A 20,359-nucleotide genomic window follows, 5' to 3' on the forward strand; every position below is an offset into this window, starting at 1 on the left:
TTGTAACAAAACAGTTTTTACCGTAGTGTGGTAGTTGTTATAAAATTCCTCCATTCGTCTTTATTTATGGCTGCAAAACGTAGCTGATTAAAACTTTTGTTTGTTTCGGTTGCCAATGTTCTTCGCCAAGTGGTGTTGGGAAGACCTCGTCTCCTTACTCCTTGCGGGTTCCATTTAATGACTGCGTGGACAATTGCGTCTATCGGCTTTCTAATCGTGTAGTCGAGCCAACCATATTTGCATTTCTGAATTTCTTTCTCTATTGGCTTTTGTTTGATGCGCTGCAATACCTCTTCATTGGAGACTCTTGCAGGCCACTTACGGTGTATTCTAAACATATCGGAATACGCCGCAAGCTTCTATTGACAAAGGTTTGTATCTTCTGAGTTGACGCCCTCGTTAGCGACCATGTTTCGCACCTCATATAATAATATTGATTTTACGCAGGCGTTAAATATTCCGATGTTAGTTTCGACGCTTACATTGTTGGCATTCCAGACTTTGTACAGCGACGCGAAAGAGCCATTTGCCGTTTTCACTCTGCTGTCGATGTCCTTTGACGTGCCACCGTCGCTGTTGACTATACTTTCCAGATAATCGAGTTCCTACACGTCTTAAATGTTATGATCATACAAAAGAATGGGCGATTGATTTCTTGCTTTCATTCTCATTGTTTTTGTCTTTAAGGCGTAAATTTTTAGGCCGATTTTATACGACTGCTGCATACGTTATTAACGATAGTTTATCAGAGTGTCTGTTTGCTAACAATATTACATCATCTGCATATTCGAGATGACCAAGCTTTTGATTCAACTTCCAACCAATGCCGATTGGGCTTTCTTCCACAGTAACGGTGAGAGGGCGCACCGCTGTCGCACTCCACTGTTGCAATTAAAGCTGTTGTTAAGAGTACCTTCATGTAAAACTCTGCTCGTAGCCCCTTCGTAGCTCTTTTTGCGAATATTAATGATTTTATTAGGAATACCTTTAGCGTTCAACGCTAGCCATATGTAAGTTCTCTTAAACGCGTCGAACGTCTTTTCAAAATCAATAAATGTTAGATACAAAATTGCATTCTATTCTGGGGCTTGTTCAATAAGTATTCTGATGGTGTTAATTTGGTCGATGCACGGGTACCCTGGATGGAAACCAAATTTTGTTGAAAATTTGGAAAACTGCTGGTAATAAAGAAATTCCCTTCCAGTTGCTGCACTTCTTTCTGTCACATTTTTTCAGCAATTTGACGTTGATAGACTCCTTCCATTCTAGAGAAAATGATTCTTGCTCCCAGATTTTCTCAAACAAGAGGTGTAAAAGTTTCGACACAGCGTTGGGGTCCACCTTAAAATACTCAATCGGTAGACAATCATTACCTGTTGCATTACCACTTTTCATGCTAATAATAACATGCCTTATTTCGATTTCGCTAGGTGCCCTTGTATCTATTTGTCTGTTGGGATTTAGATGTCTTCGTATTGTGAGCTCGGCACTTTCGCTGTGTATGATGTTCAGGGTTTTCTTAAAATGTATTTTCCATATTTCCGCCTGCTCGTACTTAACAAACAGCAGCTGTCCATTTTTGTTTTCAATTGGAGCGCAGCGAGACGGACACCTAGTTCTTTACCGTTTCAGCAATAAGCTTTGTGGTGTTATATGAGCACCGTGTTTGAATAAGAATAATTACTTCAGTTCTTGGAAGTTCTGAGAGCGTTCTTTCTAGCACACTGTAAAAAACTTCTTTTTGGTCAAGTAAACTGTCTTCTGTTGGAGCATAGAATTACTAGTGACATGTTGAACTTCATTGCGCGAAAGCGTACTAATATTATTCTTTTGGATATAGCTTTCCGGCATAAGATTGAGTGCTTGATATTTTTCCTTACGTAAAGTGCAACGCTTCGGGTGTGACGGTCCTGTTCGTCAGACATACTGGAGTACATAAGTACATCCCCCTTTTGGTTTGTAAATTCGCTTGTGCCAATCTATCTGGCTTCGCTTATGCTAATTACGTCTATTTTTAACCTATCACATTAAGAGGCTAACGTAGCCATTTTTCCTGCTTGAGACAGAGTACACACATTCCATTATCCAAATCTTGTCCTTTTTACGTTCCTTAAGTCGGTATCGTTTTGATTAGGCCGGTTACTATTTCTTGTGAATACTTGAATCTGAAGTGTTTCAGCCGCCACGAGTGATTAACCCACAGCCACCAAGATCGGCGATTTTCATCTCAACTATATATCATGTTGAGATGAAAATATGAAATATTCCACAATTTTTTTTCCCGTTGTTCTATTTCTGTATCACGCCAGTATATCTTATTAATCTTTAAGCCAGAAGTAAAGTCGATTTAATTTTTAATTACTTATTTGCTATAAATGACTCAAACTCTAATATCTACTTTTAAACAGTATTTTGTAATTGAAAAACTTAATAGATAATGAATTAATTATAAAGCCAAACGTTACAAATATCAAAAATAATTTCTTTTGCCAGTATCGTTATTTTCTCAACTAGAAAGAATTTTCGTTGCAGTTATGAAAATGACATGCGAGCTCTAATACTAATTTCTGTCTATGTACTACTACAGGTAAGAGTACCAGTACATGTATACCTCATGCATTTTTCCCATTTCCCACAGTTGAATTCACCGCTCCACAATTCTCGTCTCCACACGAAATTTTACATTTGAGTGGAGCTGTAAATTTAATTTTCTGTGCAAAAAATTTTCCATGTTATAACATCTGCAAGTTCTACATACATCAAGCAGATTAGTGGTTGATGAATCTAAATCTTGACATGCTGCAATTCATTTGTTTAATCTTATTTCTTTATCTCCTCTTGATTGCGATCAGTATGAACGCGAAATACTTGGTCATTTCCTGCTTCTTAACAAATTTCAAAGAGAAAAAAACTGAATATTAGAAAAGAATATTAAATAATTTAGAATTTTTTTTTTAATATTTAATATTATTACTTTCGTGTATCTTAGCTTCTATGTACTTGCTTCGAGACTTTGAAATACCGCGGTTTTTGCAATGAAAAAATGTGAGCATAATAAAATTAGAGGAAAATAAATAGGAACTGAAGAAGAATTTTCACACCACAATAAGTACAGTAGAATGTGAATCTTCCACATTATTATTTCAGAAATGTGTGGAATATTAGAAACAAACAAATTAAGTTGATATTAATGAGCTGCTCATATATATATATCTTAGGCCTTACGCAAAACGTAAGTGATATCGAACAGTTAAAATTTTGTTTACTTATTAAATACCTTAGATATATTGTTGTTTCTATAATCAGTTTATTATAGTTTTACAATAATCACATGTATACGTACATCTGTATGATAGTCGATTTCTTTTTTCTGAATATATTAGCAAAAAAATAATTTCACTATTCTAAAGTTTTCTTGATATTTCTTGCAAGCAAAAACTTCCTACTCCATTTACTTAATTAAGAACTCTGACGATCTTCTATTCGATTATATTCTTTAGAAAATGGCATCAAATCATATCAAGTCGTTTCGTCCGTATCCTTGCAAAGCACATGCTTTAAAGAGACAGTTTTCCATTAATACAACATTATATTATTATTATGTTGAAGCTATTTGAGCCAGTGCACTTGAGCACTTTTACTCTTTCTTAACTTGAGGTATTTTTAAAACCCCTCTTTACGCCTTGACTGGATTATTGTTTATCACTTCTTCAGACTAAGCAATAATTGACCTCAGATCTGCATACTTCCCCGAGGAGCCTGTAACCAATCTGAGATTTGATACCGCGGTGTTGGAAAGTCTGTCAGTTTTCCCAAATAATTTCAGGGCTCTATCCTTTATGTATTTTTTGATCGGATCAATTTTGAGGTCCCTGAGGATGCCATTCCTAATGTACCATGGTACTTTGAAAAGTCTTCTTAGAGCTTGGCTTTGTGCAATTTCTAGCTGGCGAATAGTAGTGTTTGAAGCTTTGCTAAACGCTACACATCCATATAGATGTAAAGGAATAATTATTTGGTTATATATCAATTTCCCGTTCTTAGCATTAAGATTTCCATTTCTAAATAGCGGTTGGAGGTGATGAAGAATTTTGGCACAGCTAATTTTCTGTTGTTCTTTCAAAAATATCGAGTATAATTAGTATATTTTTTTTTTTTTGAGGGGTAAGTGCTTGCCATATATCGTTTACATTTTTTGTTAATAAATAATATATCGTTAATATCGATATATATCGTAATTATTTTAATGATTTTATTTTTATTGTTAAAGCACTCTAAATTTTTGTTAAATAGAGGAAGATTCCAAATGGTTGTCAAATAGTGCTAATCTTATAATAATAGAAGTATCCAGAAAAAGAGATAGAAATGGAAGCCAAGGCAACAATTTTTGAAATTGTATTTCATTTTTATAGACCAAATAGAATGTTACTACAATAAAAAATTTAATGAAACATTGATCAATATTTATTACAATGCATATAGTTTACTAAAAAAAAATGATCACATTATAGTGTAATGGACAATCAATTCTTCACTATCCAAGACAACCTGTGCATATACATATGTATATGTCCATATCATCGACGTTGATCATTTACATTTAGAGGAAATGCAATGTGATTTTACAAAATATCATTTTATTAAATGAAATCTTATAAAAATATATTTAAATAAAATAGCTGTTGCAGTAAATATATCAATTTTTTTTCTCCACTTTTTTGGGAGCCTTCGGTAATTTTAAGGCTTAGAAGGCTATGATGACTCATTTGTTTTCAACAAAACCTTATGTACAATGGAAATAAAATTGAATAAATAAGTAAATTTTTTTGTTAATTTAATTAAATTTCATTTAAGTGAATGGATTAAGACCATTAAGTATTCTATGATAATTTTTTATTATATTTTTTGCACTAGTAATGATGACATAAATAATCATTATCAATAATTTGAATTTAAATTTATTTATGCAAATGTATTTCGCTGAATGAAAATAGTCTAATGGAAAAAATGTGGTATTGATTATATTTGTGTTTTGATCAAATCATTGATATTTTTAACACTTTGATTAAAACTTTATTTAAAAAAGTTTTTATTTTTTGACAAAAGTGCCATTCTTTTTATGTTTTTGTATTGCTAATTTATTTTTTCCTTTATGTAATAATATCTGAAAACAAATTGAATATTATAAAAGTCAACAAAATACTAACAAAAGCAATTCAATTCCTGCTGCCTCATGGAATTCATTGATTCTTATAGTTTGTTTTGGAGGAGTGGTGGTGAGGAATGGTATTTGGCATTACAACTGGATTTTCATGAAGTGATAAAACGCTTCAAGAAATTTATTGAACCAAATATCTGCGAGCATAACTTCGAAGAAAATAAACTAAAGACCTTGTATTGTCATGCTTTCGCGTAGCTTATGATTGATTCATAGATACTCATACCAATAATCCAACTAGTGAAAGAAAATCTCGTAAAAAATAAAATTGAAATCTATTTCCAATATAGAAATATGACAATAGAAATAATAGAAAAATATTTGCAAGAAGGTATAAGTAAACTTGAATTGGCTTAGCGAAATATTCTGCAAATTATTTTAAGTATTTGTAGCGACTAGAGGGGCCATGATTACTTCAATAATCACAAATCTGTGCAAACGCCAATATCATGTGTACCACACAGAAATATTACCATTTATTGAAATTTTTACCCTCACACTGCAAAGTGATAAATATAAATTTTGTATGTAAATGTTTCTGTAAGACACATTAAATGAACTCATGAAATTTAATTGAATTTATATTCAAAAGAAAAAAAACTGACATAACACTAACAAGATGGATTTCGACCGAAACAAGTTCAAGTCAAAATATTTAAATAAACAAATCGAACATAGACGAAGTATATTGAACCTGAGTGCCCGAAATATTTACGATTTGGTCATAATAGCAAATTATTTACTCAAATTCATTTTATATTGTATCTATTGATATATATTAATTTATATGTAAATGGTGTTGTAGTTTTATTTGATGATTGTGTTTTCGTTTTATTATGTTTTTTATATTCACATAATTAAGTTGTTATACATTTTTAATTTTTATTTAATATGTTGTTATGCTAATTTGATTTAGTTGGAAAACAATAACAAATGTGTTAACTTAATTAAAGCAGAGTTTTACTATTAGAATTTATTAATCAAATCAAATCTTGAGAATTTTTTGTTAATAGTAAATATGATCCTTTCTTAATAAATGAAACGGCCATGCATGTTGCATGCAGTGAGCTCTTACAGACCTACATTGAGCTACCTCTTCGTATCGTAAGCTTAGCGTACGTCACATATGTACGTCATAAGACAACACCATCGACTCCTAATCAAGCACTGTCTTCTTTTTTGCCAAAAAAAAAAACACCTCTAATTAAAAACTTACTGTTGTCAATAGATATCCTGACCACACACAATAGATGTGTAAACCGATACTCCCCACTTATCTATTCGAAAAAGAACCTTTTTTTTATTATTTTATTAAATTGCGCCTAATTAAAAATAAAAACTAATTAGCAATATTTTTACATCGGACTTAAAATAGTCAATAGTCATCGTTATCGGTAAAATTATAGTATAATGATAAATATGTAATTTTTTTAGCTAAATCAGAGGGTTTTGGTCTCTTAAGTAGTCGTACGAGGTCTTCTGTTTGAAGAAGTGATGAAGCTTCTGTGTTACAGTGGACCTCAAGTTTTTTTTTATCTGCTTCAGTTCAGCCTGAAGCGTGATTATTTCAGCAACTGTCCGAACGTCCAAGTCACGATGAAGGTCGCTGTTACGGAAATACCACAGAGCATTGGTAATTGTTCTTAATATGTTGTTTTGATATCGTTGGATTATCTGCCTATTCAATTCAGACGTGCAACCCCAGAGTTGCGATTTATAGGTCCAAAGTGGACGTTATACCTGCTTATACACTAGTACCTTGTTTTCGGTTGACATAATAGAATGTCAACCAAGTAGCTACTTAATTAAGTTGAACTTAAGATTTAGCTTTTGACATGAAGTGTCATATCCAAGTGCTTAGCTCTATTAGTGTATGGAATTTGTTGGTCATTAATATACAGAAGTATGTATCTAATTTCCTTATATGTAAATACAATATGTGCAGTTTTTGGGGTATTTACTTTTATTTTCCAATTATTAGCCTACTTTCTGGCACGTGGTTAAGAGAAGCCTGAAGGTTCTTTTTTGCAATTGCTTCAGTATTTTTCACGGACACATATCTGTACGTTGTTTTACGTAGCATTCTATGCCATGGAGGCCTACCACTACGGTATTCAAAAACACGACGTATTGATACGAAGCGTCAATCAACGCCTCATTGAAATATCCTTAGAAATTCGACCGGTACCAATGAAGACACAATTTCCATGTTGGTACAATGCGAAGTTCATCTTAAACCTCTACTATACTCGGTGGTGCATACGCAACTCCACGCCGAATGTGAACTAAAATTGAACCTTCTTCCCGCGTAAGTTTGCGTATTAACCACAGCCACTACGTGTTTGACCTCAACTGGTCAGCACAGCCGAAGCTGCGGGTCACTGACCCCCGTAGTATCGGATTTACACCTCCGGTCGAGTGTAGCAAATGCAGACCTCACTTACTACCATGCACACTCCCTGCATAAGTATCGGCGTGGTATCGGGACTTTAGTCGCCTCTTACGACAGGCATGCCTTACCTCGGGAATATTCTAACCCCTTCACCGCAGGGGGCATTTTTCACGGACAGAAGAGCCGTATCATTTGCAAAAATTACGATTGTTGTCTTAATAACACTCCAAATATCGTGCGTATACAAACGATATAATAAGGAGTCGAGATGGTACCCTATGAAACGCTCGCTTTTATTGGATATGTATTCAAATAAATGTTTTCGCGTTTAATTTTAAAGTATCTCTTAGAAAGATACGATTCAAAAAATATTGCGTATTGCATAGGCAGAATCGTTCTTATTTTATGAAGCAGACCTCTGTGTCACACTTTATCGAAGACCTGCGATACGTCGAGATAGACAACAATGCATACCGTTTTGTTTTCAAAGGATTTTTCGATAATATTTGTTATTCTGTGCATCTGGGCAATTGTAGAATAATATTTTCTGAAGCCAAAATTGTTAAATTGGTGTAACATTGTTTTCTGATATGAAAAATCGCTATCTCGAGTACCTTAGACATGATTGGTAGTAATGATATAGACCTATATAATGAGACCTCGTGCGCAGTGGTTCTCGGCTATAGGATCATAATTACCTCCGACTTTTTCTCCATAATTGGCACATGTTTTAATTGAAGTGCAGCGTTAAGTATTTGCGTTAGCTTAATGATACATTTCACAGATATCTGACAATGTTGCGTCAGATATCAATAGTAATCATATCAAATCCTTTTGATTTTTTAATTTAAGCTTAGAATTAATGATTTCTATGCTTTCTAACTGAGAGACCTATGAAACTTCATTACATTACAATGAAAACGGAGGATGTATAGTATAAACAAATCCTAACAACAAAAACTTCAACGTACTTAGGATAACGTTAATTGAGGTGCACAGAAAAAATTTTTTTTTAATAAATTAAAAAATATATGACAAGCAGTAATAAGGATACGAAATTCTCGAACTCGACATCTTCAATCATCTGCAAACAGTATACCACTGTTATTAATAAGTTATTAGACTGAGTAAGTTTTTCAGTCTCGTTCATCAAATTGACTTAGTGCTGCATCGACTTGATCATTTCATCGGAGACACTTTCTACCTTTACGGCTTCTTACTCTAACTACTGTTTCAAATACCTTTTTCGCTGAAGTGTCTTTATCCATATAGTCCGTTTATTATAAAGTGTTAGTGTTATCAGTCAAGAAAGGGCTCTACATCCTTGTTTCATACTGAACTCATAATAACACATATTAGCAATCATAATTCCTCATCTAATTTTAAGGCTAAAAAGCAGCAAAAGTATGATCGCCAGTAAAAACGGTGAAACCTATTTTTGCAGATTCTCTTTTAGTAGAGGCAAACGAAAAAGTAGCATCTCGGTTGCTACACCCGATGTTGACGATGTGGTCAACGTAAAAAGAAACTGGGCACATTTAGCACATTTATGCTATGCTTCAATACATTTGACATTTGCCATTTGCCACGAAGTTTAAAGAACGATCACAGCTACTTGTCTACAGCGACCAAGTGTCTCTCACAAGAAGATTGGTACATTACAATAGCAACATCTAGCGCGATAACAATAGTAAATTAATGAAGGTTCGATCTACTTGCTATGTTATTATGATCAGATTTAGTCAGTATAATTTACTATAACTATAATTAAGTAAATATAATTAAAAAAAAATTCATCGAATGTGATTGACCAAGCACCATACTTACCTAATATAGCCAGATGTGAGTTTTTTTCTGTCTCCGGAGCTAAAAACACCCTTTGAGCATTGGCAAGACCAGAAAAGTAATGTTGAATGATTGATAACATTTTTGCATTTTATTTATTTATAACATATACTTTTTATTAAGAATATTTAATTTTTACATAACATAATTGTACTTTTCTGATATAAGATACTTTTGCTAATAAATTCTGAATAAATCTTTCAATTATAGATTGGCAAATATTTTATATACATTGCTTAAAATATAATAAATACTATTATGTATTTTTTAATTCCAGATAAAATCAAAAATGATTGAATTGTGATAATAAAGTGAGGTATTTTCTGCGATCACTTATAGCAATAAACGCTAAATAAAAGTGAAAAATTGCAAATAGACATAATTGAATGATTATTTGCTACCAACGGAAAATTGATTGCGCATACAACTGGCACGTTAGCACCAATCAATATAATTCAGCTTCAATTCAAGCTCCAGCTTCAGCTTCATATATCCATGACGAAACCACAACATAACAGAAACACTACTTCAAGTCATTTTGGATGAAACAAATATTGTTGTTGCAAACACAAGAACAAAGCACAGTTACAAAACAACCTGCAACTTGTAACAATTCAGAATAAATTACAAATAATTGAAAAATTATTACAATCAGAAGCAATCAATATCAAAAATATTGTTATTATATGTAAAGCAAATTGCAGCCAAAGGCTTTAACCAAACAATATTTGCGTTAAGCAACAATATTAGCAGTTAAAACAACAGAACAACTGCAACGACTGCAACAACTGCAACAGCTACAACTACAGAAACAAAAGCAACAAAACAGATATAATAACAGTGACGAGAAAAAATATTAAAACCAACAATAACAATAGTTGCTCGCTATTGTGGTAGCTGGTGAGGCCAATAGCAGACTCCAGTGATGTTATAATGAAAAGTAGTCAATTTCGGCACCACCAACTACAATTGCAAACAGCTACTGAACTACAACAACTACAGCAACAACAACAACTACCAGACCATAAACAAAAATTACAGGAAGATACCCAACAACAACATCAACAACAACAATATAAACATCAGTATCAACATCAACATCAGCCACAAAAACAACAACAAGAGCAACGACAGCAAACATTTGTTCAAGCAGCACAATCAATAGAACAATCACAGTTTGCATCAGCTATATTAGCAACCAAATCAACAACGGCAACAACACCAGAAGCTGTACAAAATACAACATTATTGCATCAACAACATCACCAACAACAACAACAACAGAAACATTTCCAGCAACAACAAACACTGACAGAATTGCATCAGTCAACTGTTGGCAACATTGAACATCATCGTGCACGTCTTCATCATCAGCATTTAACGCTTCCGCTGTCACAACAGCAGCAATTGCACGCACATCAGCAATACTCAACACTGCAAACTCAAAATAAATTACAATCGCAATCCCAATCCCAATTGCATTCGCAGACCCAATCACAACAGCAATCAAAGGTGCAATCACAATTGCAGACGCATCTTCAACTCCAACATCAGCTGCATCAACCACAAAAATCACCAGCCATAAAAAACCAAAATAACGCAGTAGCGGAACCAATGGTCGTTAAAAAAAGTCAACAACCCGTTGTAACAACAGCAGTGCCCGTATCCGCCAATCATAGTGTCAGTTTTGCGCAACAGCGCAACAACGGCAAACTGAACGTACCAATGGCCACGACATCAGTGGCCGCAATGGCTGCTGCGGCAGCTGCAGCGGCAGTTGCGCACCAGGTTAATCATGTAGTTAACAATGGTGGCGGAGGTGGTAGTGTGGGCGTCGGTGGAGCACCAGATGCGCGTGCAAAGCAGGTGTTAAGAGAAGCCGTTGATGCGGTTGTGAATAGTTTCGCCAAGCACACACAAGGATACGGAAGAGGTAAGTCATACAATCGTTGCATGCATAATCATAATAAGCAAAAAAACTCGTAGTAAACCGATACAAATCTTTTGAAGATTCTCTAACACTACAAAATGAAACGCCTTATGTTAATAAAAATTACTAATAATATTGTCGTGTAGTTTTTGTATAACACCTCCGCAGTACCGTTGAAAATGTTCGGTCTCAATTATTAACTGTCGTAGTTTATAAGTAAAAAATAACTTTTCACATTATAACTTACATTCTCTTCGTCAGCCTTTTACGCAGTCTATAAACTATTTTTATTTTGTATCTTTGGTCTAAATTATGAGATAACAATTTTAGTCATTTATGTTGGTGTTTACAGATATGTATGTAGATCGAAATAATAATTAGATCAAAAACCTAAGACCTGTACACCTGTTTTGGTTTAATTTTATAGAACCGGATAATGTCCGCTATAATATTCTAAATTATTTAATTAATGAATTATATACAGCCATAGTCAAAAGTATTTACACAACGAAAGTTTTTGTATATATTGCATAAAAACAATGTTTTTATTGTTGTTGTTGGACGTAAGTTGCAAAAATTTTTTTTATTGTCACTTAGTTTTATCCATGCAGAACCAAATAAAAAAAGAATTGGAAAGATAACTGTTCATTTGACAAAAATATAAGCAAATGCACTGATGCCTATTAATTGTCAAAAGTATTTACACACATTTTTCTCGCGTAAAAAGTATTTACACAAAACATTAATTAGCATTTATTCTAGGATTTCCTTTAAGTAAGTGCAGTTGTTAGCTTTTGTCACAAACTACACAAGTTTAGAGATTTCAAAATTTCAGAAATTATTCAGGAAAATGATAAAAACCAAGGAATTATCAGTTGAAATTCGATCTGAGGTTGGTACCTAATATAAGAGTGGGATTTCGGCGACAAACTTAGTAAAGTTATGAAAAATTTTACATAAAACGGTATAAAATCTAGTTAAAAATAAAAACATATGCAAAAATTAAAAAAATTAATCTGCCAAAATAGCAGCATCATCAGAAAAGTTGATTGGCAAGATTATTAGTGATGCTACACTACATCGCAGGTTGAGAGATGCTAATATCAATACCTATTTGATGCACAAAAAAGTCAATATTACTCTAACGACCCTATCAAATCGTCTCTCATTTCCTTTGAAGTATTTTAAGAAACCTATACAGTTTTGTTACAATGTGTTATGGACAGATGAGTCTGGATTTCAATTCTAGGGTTCATTTGATAACCACTCCATGCATTTAGGACAACGCCAAAAGAATAAAGCAGTGCAGCCACTCAATAGATTTGAAGGTGGCACGGTTTTGTTTTGGGGATGTCTATCTTGCTATGTATTTGGAGATTTGGTACCTTAAATCAGTTCGGTTATAATAGTGTTTAAAATAACCATGTCTTAACGTCAGAAAATACACCCTTTCTTATCAATAACTGGGTTCTACAACATGAGAATGCACCATGTCATCAAGGATGTAGACTTAATCCAAATTTAAAAGAGTTAAATCCTGCGGTTTTTTACAGCCTGCGCAGAGCCCTGGTCTTAATGTCATTGAATATGCTTGAGACTTCATAAAACAACAAAATACTGTTGATAAAAATCCAAAATGTAGTGATAACATAATTGAAATAGCGAATATTCGGTTCAAATTGATTTGCAACTTGATTGGATCAATTCCAGTTAGGTTGCGGGCAGTTATTGATGCCAAAGGTGGTGTAACCAAATATTAATTATATTAATTAAATAATAATAAAAAGATTTTTAAAAAATTCATCAAGTAAAAAGAAGAAAATTAAATTAACGTTTTGTGTAAATACTTTTGACGCGAGAAAAATGTGTGTAAATACTTTTGACAATTAATAGGCATCAGTGCATTTGCTTATATTTTTGTCAAATGAACAGTTATCATTCCGATTCTTTTTTTATTTGGTTCTGCATGGATAAAACTAAGTGACAATAAAAAAAATTTTTGCAACTTACGTCCAACAACAACAATAAAGACATGTTTTAATGCAATATGTGCAAAAACTTTCGTTGTGTAAATACTTTTGAGTATGACTGTAATTAATACTCACTATTATTGGACTGATATATTTGTGTATAACTAGAATCGAGCAGAATTTAAGCAATTAAGAAGCAAAGTAAGTGTAGTTGAGATTATTCTAATTCATATATACTCTGTCATTGTTTTAGACCACATGATGATACCTGCATAGTAATTCATTGCATTGAATAATTAAACTTTGACAGCAGTTGCGGTCGTCGATGAAGAGCTGATCTTGGACGTTGCTTAACAAATTTAATAAATAAATCCATATTTAATTCATATTTATGAAGATAAATTTATGAATTTTAATCTAAATTTTTAAGTGTATGCTTTATTATACTGAAAGTCGAAGTATCTTTAGAAAAACAGAACTATAAACTAAGCTAAATGGATAAGTTACTTTAGTTAGCATTTGTAATAAACTTTTTCGATGTGACGTTGTTTAAGGGTTCACACCCTCTCAAATATTTCCAACCGTTTTTAATATCAACTTTGAATTACATTTTCAAATCAGTTTGCTTTTCTTCTACTAGAATCCTTACCTTCTTATCAGTTTGTGCACATTTTATTGACGTAAATTATATTCAATTAATGTAAACTATATTTAATTGAATTTTGTTCAAGTGTCGGGTCGACAAACTTAGTAAGTTTGAATATCATTTATCAGTTTTATGAACTATACCGCAATTCCTGAAAAAATTTTAGCTGTTCGATAAACGCATTCTCAAGAATATTCGTACATTAAAGTTTTCAAACTTATAAAAAGTATTATGGAGGCATGCGGTCGTTTGAAGTTCAAATGATAAAATAAATCGCTATATCTTTTCTTAACTTAATTTTTATTTTAAACAATTTTAATTTAAACATAAAGACTGCTTCTACTGTATATGAAAAATTTCAGAAATTTGGTGCCCTATTGCTACTGTACTTAAAAGGTTGACGCAATAACTCTTGAGTGATTCTTTAAAAATAATTAAAAATTATTTTCAGAAGTCGGATAAGTATTTTAAAAATAATACACCTAAATTAAGTAAAATGATTTGTATAATTGTTTAAAATAATTTTTTTCAATCAACAAACCTAACTGGAAGAACTATGATTTGTTCTTATTATTATAACTTAATAACAAATTTAACGCTTTATTCAACAAACATATTAACACTCTGCCAAAAGATACTTGTGTACAGTAACTTATTAGTTTCATAGAAAGATCTAATAAAAAATAGAAAAAATAAAAAATGATGCGATAAAAAGATATACAATTCACTACAAAAGTACCGAAAAGCGCTAACCGTGCTAAGTATCCTGAATTCCATACAACAACTTCGTCGTTATCTGTATCAGATTTTTTTCGTTTCGTATTTTATTCTATTTATTTTCTTTACTCTAACACTTTGTTTGCTATTGAATTCAGTACAAGATGTTAATGACTAAATCAAATTAGGCATTGAAAGTATCGCATAATGCAGAGTAAGAACTCACATTTCCGAGAAAACATGAATTCCCTTCTGCGAACAAGTGGCTCGTTTGATCTCGTGCTAGAGGACGGCCAAGTTAAAATTATAGCTGAACTAATTAAAGCCAAAAACATGCGAAGTACTGGAGAACGTTTATTCTTTTATTTTTAGTACACGAATATTTACAAAAATAATTTACAGTTTTGCGCAGAAAAATGTCAAGAAACAGAAAAAAGAAAATGAACACAAAACGAACAAAAAGTATCTTCAAATATTTACAGGAAAAAATAATGAAGAGCAACAGTAAAATCATCATTTTGGAAAAAAAATGTTTTTTTGTTTGTATCTGACGCCCTTCACCCCGATAAACTAATCGAATTGATGTTTCCAGTGCGTGAAACTTTGGTTGCGCTTCCTTTTTTCTTTTGCTGTCACTCCCGGCAAAATCTACACAATATAAAGCAAGTTTATGCGGCCCGTGCATCTCCGTGCCTGATTGCGCATTCCTATTTAACAGTGTACATACAGGGTGTACGAAATCTTCATGCTTGTTTGTTTGTGTATGTAGAAGATAACTTTTTGATTTGACTTTATTTTCGTTGCTTATCTTGTTTGGCAGTGGGTTAAAATGTGTTCTCTTGTCAATTTATCAAATCAGCGGAATTTTATTTGTGACGCCTTATCCTTGTCAATAGTTGGGCACAGTTTGTATGGTCGTTGTCGTTCTCGTTGTCGTTTTGTCTTCTCTTTTCTACTATTTTCTTTTCTTTTTTTTTTGTTTTTATATATTTAATTTACTTTTATTTACCTTGCCTTTTGCAAATGTCAAAAGTCATTTTGGTGCTATAAATTTAAATAATTAACTTCCTCATAAGTGGATTCGCTAAAGCACTATTTAAAAGAACGTTCCTATATAAAAACCATTTCACTACTAAAGCATATCTTTAGTATTTTACATATGAATAACTCTTAATTGAGATCATATATTTTATATTTGGCGTATATAATTGGGTTGGTACATAATTACTGGGACTTTTAGTTTTAGTTTTATTAAATAAAAATAGCAACAACATTTCAAAAAGCATTTTCATATCCATCATCAACTTAGTTTACTTACTTTAGTAACTATATAAATAGTTACAGCCGAGAAAGAAATTACTGTTTTTAGAGATAATTCAATTTTTGACAATGGGCGTTAAAGACTGCCGGACACTCTGGTACCTCTTAAAAAATCGACAGGTTCGCCTTTGTTGTGTCCGAAAAAATGTTGAATGGGTTCCATTCAACCAATTTCGATATTTTCTGATCTTTTTAAGATGATGAAGTATGTCCAAGAGTAATCTACTATCAGAACTTCGGTCAAGTTTTCTTTCTCTTTCACATCTTTTAATTTCGCTTCCAAGTGCATACTGGTTGCAAATGTTCACACCATATTACTAAAATTCAATTTATTTAATTTGATTTCCTAAATATAAATATAGTTTCCTTATATTGCATAATAATGAATTATAAATTAAGTATGTAAAGAGAGAGAGAGAAAGAGAGATATTTGTAATGACTAATTCTTAACTGATAATATCTAATTTAGTTTCTAAGTTTAGGATGAAAGCTTACATTATTTTAAATGGATTGCAGAGAATCGAAATGAAATTCACTAGAAATTAATAGTTTTAAAAAGTTAAAAGACTAAACTATTTACTTGCTGACCCTATGAGTCCGATGAAAAAACCTTCAATATTTCCTTCAGTAAATTTGAAACAACTTCCATAACAGCTACTTTCTCTTTAAACCTCTTGCACCATCTCTATATTGTTATAAAAGGATTTTAATCTTTTAATAAAATTAAATATTTTTATTACTTCGTGCAAGTTAAGATTGGAAATTTTTTGCTTTTTAAAATAATATATTATGGCGTAATACGATTATAATACATATTATGATTCAAATGACTAGATTGCATAGTCTGTTATTGACAATCTTAACCATATATTAATTTTAAAAATTTAATTTTAAATTAATTTTAAAGCTGATTTATAATTCAAGTTAATTATTTATTTACATGTTAAGTTTTTAAGTATATTGATATTATTGCCGGAAATTTTACTCTAGTTATACTAAGTACGTATTACAAGATCTAAAGTATCCATATAATTCTTATTCATTTCTATATCTTATCGATTTAAGTAAAATGTGCAATAAATACAGTAGTAAATACAATAGAATAGTTTCATGTGCTCCATTTGGAATATATGTATTTGCAAATCTTCTTGTATGTACTCGTATAACTTACGTTTAGGATATATAAAATGATTTCAATTCAAGTGCACATTAGATTGCATACTTTCTATTTACTTCCAACGCATTGAGTTTTCCTGAATTTACTGTTCCATTATATTCTAAGAATTCATATAATTTATAAAACTATTAGTTAATTTTTTAATTAAAAAACGATTTATTATAACAGCAATCAATCAGTTGTGAATAGAAATGAGCGTTTTTACCAAAGATAGCGGTCCATCCAACGACTTGTTTCACATGTTCGAACCAAGAATAGATCTTGTTGAACGCAACATGATTAGTGGCAAGTATATTTGCATTAGGTTTAAGTTTTCCAATATAAGTTTACTCCACACCATACTAGAAGTATATTTAAAAAAAAACTTACATTCATAAGCATTCAAAAAGATATCAATTCTTAATTAACATCACCAATCATTTTAATGACTAACGTGATCGTTTAAGCTAATAAAGAATTCCTTTTTTCTTACCAAGGAAAAGTATTACTTGCATCCATATTCAATAGTTTTTTGCATTTTTTATTTTTCAACATAACACAGTCTTAGACGTATGAATATAGTCGACATATAAACTAAGCAATAGGCACACAGTCAGACAGTCAAAGAGTCAGACAGACAGGCAGTTTGAAAGACAGACGATCAGTTTTCTAATATGGCAAGTACAAGTATATCAACCTAATCTAATCTAATCAAAGGAAACGCAATGTTGGAGAGTGAACATTGCAATATGTGAATTGTATTGAATAGGCAGCAAAGGGGGGAAAACAAGCTTAAAAATGTAATTAAAATATAAAATAATTCAGGTAATCACAGATCAATATGCAAAAAAAAAAGGAATCCATCAGGTTAAAAACTTTGCAATGAATAAGTAAATATGCTAGATATTCGTATTAAAATTTTGCTTTAAAGTCGGCGTTTTACTCCAATCGCAAAAGTTCTAAGCATTCTGGTAACCATGCACCAGCTGCTTCATCAGACAGCCAATTTGAATACGTTATAATATGGTGAAACATGTTCCTGCATTCTCCCCTCCTCCCTCCTCCCTCCTCCCCACACCTAAACTTCGGATTTTGCTCTTCTTCATCTGGTAATATGTTCTCACCAATTCTTTGCTTTACACATATATATGGTTTCCATACTTCTATCATTATTTTTTTATTTTTCATTTTGCATGTACAAATCAATATTATGATAAATGATGGCATCCTGTGCACTTTCGATTCATCATTTGAACAATGCTTAAGCTGGCGATGATGATGATGATGATGATGGTGTAAAATAAATTCCGGTATTCAATTGTAGTACGACAAGAAACAGACAAGGATAAGTCATGTATGGAACATATTGAACGAGTACATCTTGATTGTGTACAAGAAGTTAGTTTCATAAAATAGAAATATCTCAGGAATTTCTCTAAGTGCAATGATTACACATATACATGCATTTCCATTACTTAAAATATGTCAGTTTATTTGCTAGAGTGTGCTAAAATACAATAGAAAATGAATGTCATAGTAAAGAACAGATGAGTAGTTGATAAAAAAAATTGGGAGCATAAGACTGAGGTTAAAGAAGCAAAGAGAGAAAATTCATTATTATAATAGTACTAACGATATTTTTATTGAAGTTTTTGGATATATATTAAGCACTTCTATATTCCACTTATACATATATTGAAATAAGGATGTAATATCGATATAATATTATTAAGATTGTGGATTCTTTTTAATTTATATTGTTATATAAACAATATAAATTAAACGATGTTTGTATATGAGTATAAGTAATGAAAAAACCTCTTAAATAGTGAATCCTTCTAACCTGATACTTGGTATTTTAATACTTGGTATTGTTGCTGTGAAAATTCGTATACCAGCAACAAGGTCTAAACTCGTAGGGCTTTACGTCACCATTTTCAGGAATGTCAAATTTGGTGATTGGATATTAAGTAATATAGTACGCAATCCAAAACTTTCTGCGAAATCCTCATTTGCCAAACTGCATTAATGCTTAGAAGCGTATTGCGCGGTCCAAGTATTGGTCTTCTACTGCCTTGAGGGTTGAAATCTAAGACTTTTCTTGCGATATCATAAGCGGGTTTTCTTAAAGTATGGCCAAGCCATCTGTATTTGCTCATCATTATTTCATCAGTTATAAGATGCTGATTCGTTCTAAACAAGAGCTCATTATTGGTTATGGTTGCTGGCCAGAATACATGAAGAATGCGTCGTAGACAGCGATTGAATTCAGACGCATAGACTTGGTTTTGCTGATATTGATTGACAGACCAGCTGCCAGTACACGCCTTTCGATGTTGTTTAACGATATTTGCATCAGTAAGTTTGTTTTGAAGGCCGAATGAGATGCTGCGATCTGTGCTCATAGTTCCGACATAACCACATTTAAGACTATATTAAATAGAATAGGTGAAAGAATGCAACCTTGTCGAACGCCAGACTTAATTTGAATTTGCCCGCTGAGACGCCCTTCGTGAAGTACTGAGCAGTACGCGTAAGAGTACAAACCTTTTACTAAATTTATTAATTTGCTCAGTACATTCTAATGCATACCAGATGTTGGTATGGAGAAGTGTATCGAATGCACGTTTGAAGTCGATAAACAGCAAGTATAGAGGAGATCGCCATTCGCTAGACTGTTCGACGATAATTCAAAGGCTCTTTATGTGGTCGCCACATGATCGATTAGGCGTAAATCTTGCTTGCTCGGCTCGTAGTCTAGGCTCAACGGCCGAAGTTATACGTTTATATAAGATTTGAGCAATAACTTTATAAGCTACATTTAGTAAAGTTATACCTCTCCAGTTGGAGCATTCCATCAGGTTATCTTTCTTTGGTAAATTAATAATGATGCGGTCTTTAAGATTAGGCGGTAATGACTCTTGGGACCAGAAGCTGTTGACAATTGGTTGAATAATTTGAGCAGCTGAACTTTTGCAATGATGTCAATGTCGTCGGCGTAAGCAAGGAGCTAGGCACATTTGTAGAATATTGTTCCATTGCGATGAACACCTGCCCTGCGCATGATCGCTTCCATGACGAAATTGAATAGGTCACATGGCAAGGGATCACCTTGTCTGAAGCCTCGCACGGTATCAAAAGGTTCAGAGAGGCTCGATGTTACCT

General features: G+C 32.5%; 1 protein-coding gene across 1 annotated transcript in view; it reads left to right on the plus strand.

The window, feature by feature from the left end:
- LOC119687517 (protein limb expression 1 homolog) overlaps positions 1–20,359 on the plus strand; it is a 96,441-nt gene that overhangs the window by 18,447 nt on the left and 57,635 nt on the right. Inside the window, exon 2 of the mRNA XM_038101851.1 lies at positions 9,733–11,388. Within this exon, the coding sequence (XP_037957779.1) occupies positions 10,389–11,388 (1,000 nt within the window). The 5' untranslated portion in view covers positions 9,733–10,388. The remainder of the gene's footprint in view (positions 1–9,732; positions 11,389–20,359) is intronic.

This window comes from Teleopsis dalmanni, chromosome X (genome assembly GCF_002237135.1).
Source record: "Teleopsis dalmanni isolate 2A chromosome X, ASM223713v2, whole genome shotgun sequence".
NCBI lineage: Eukaryota > Metazoa > Arthropoda > Insecta > Diptera > Diopsidae > Teleopsis > Teleopsis dalmanni.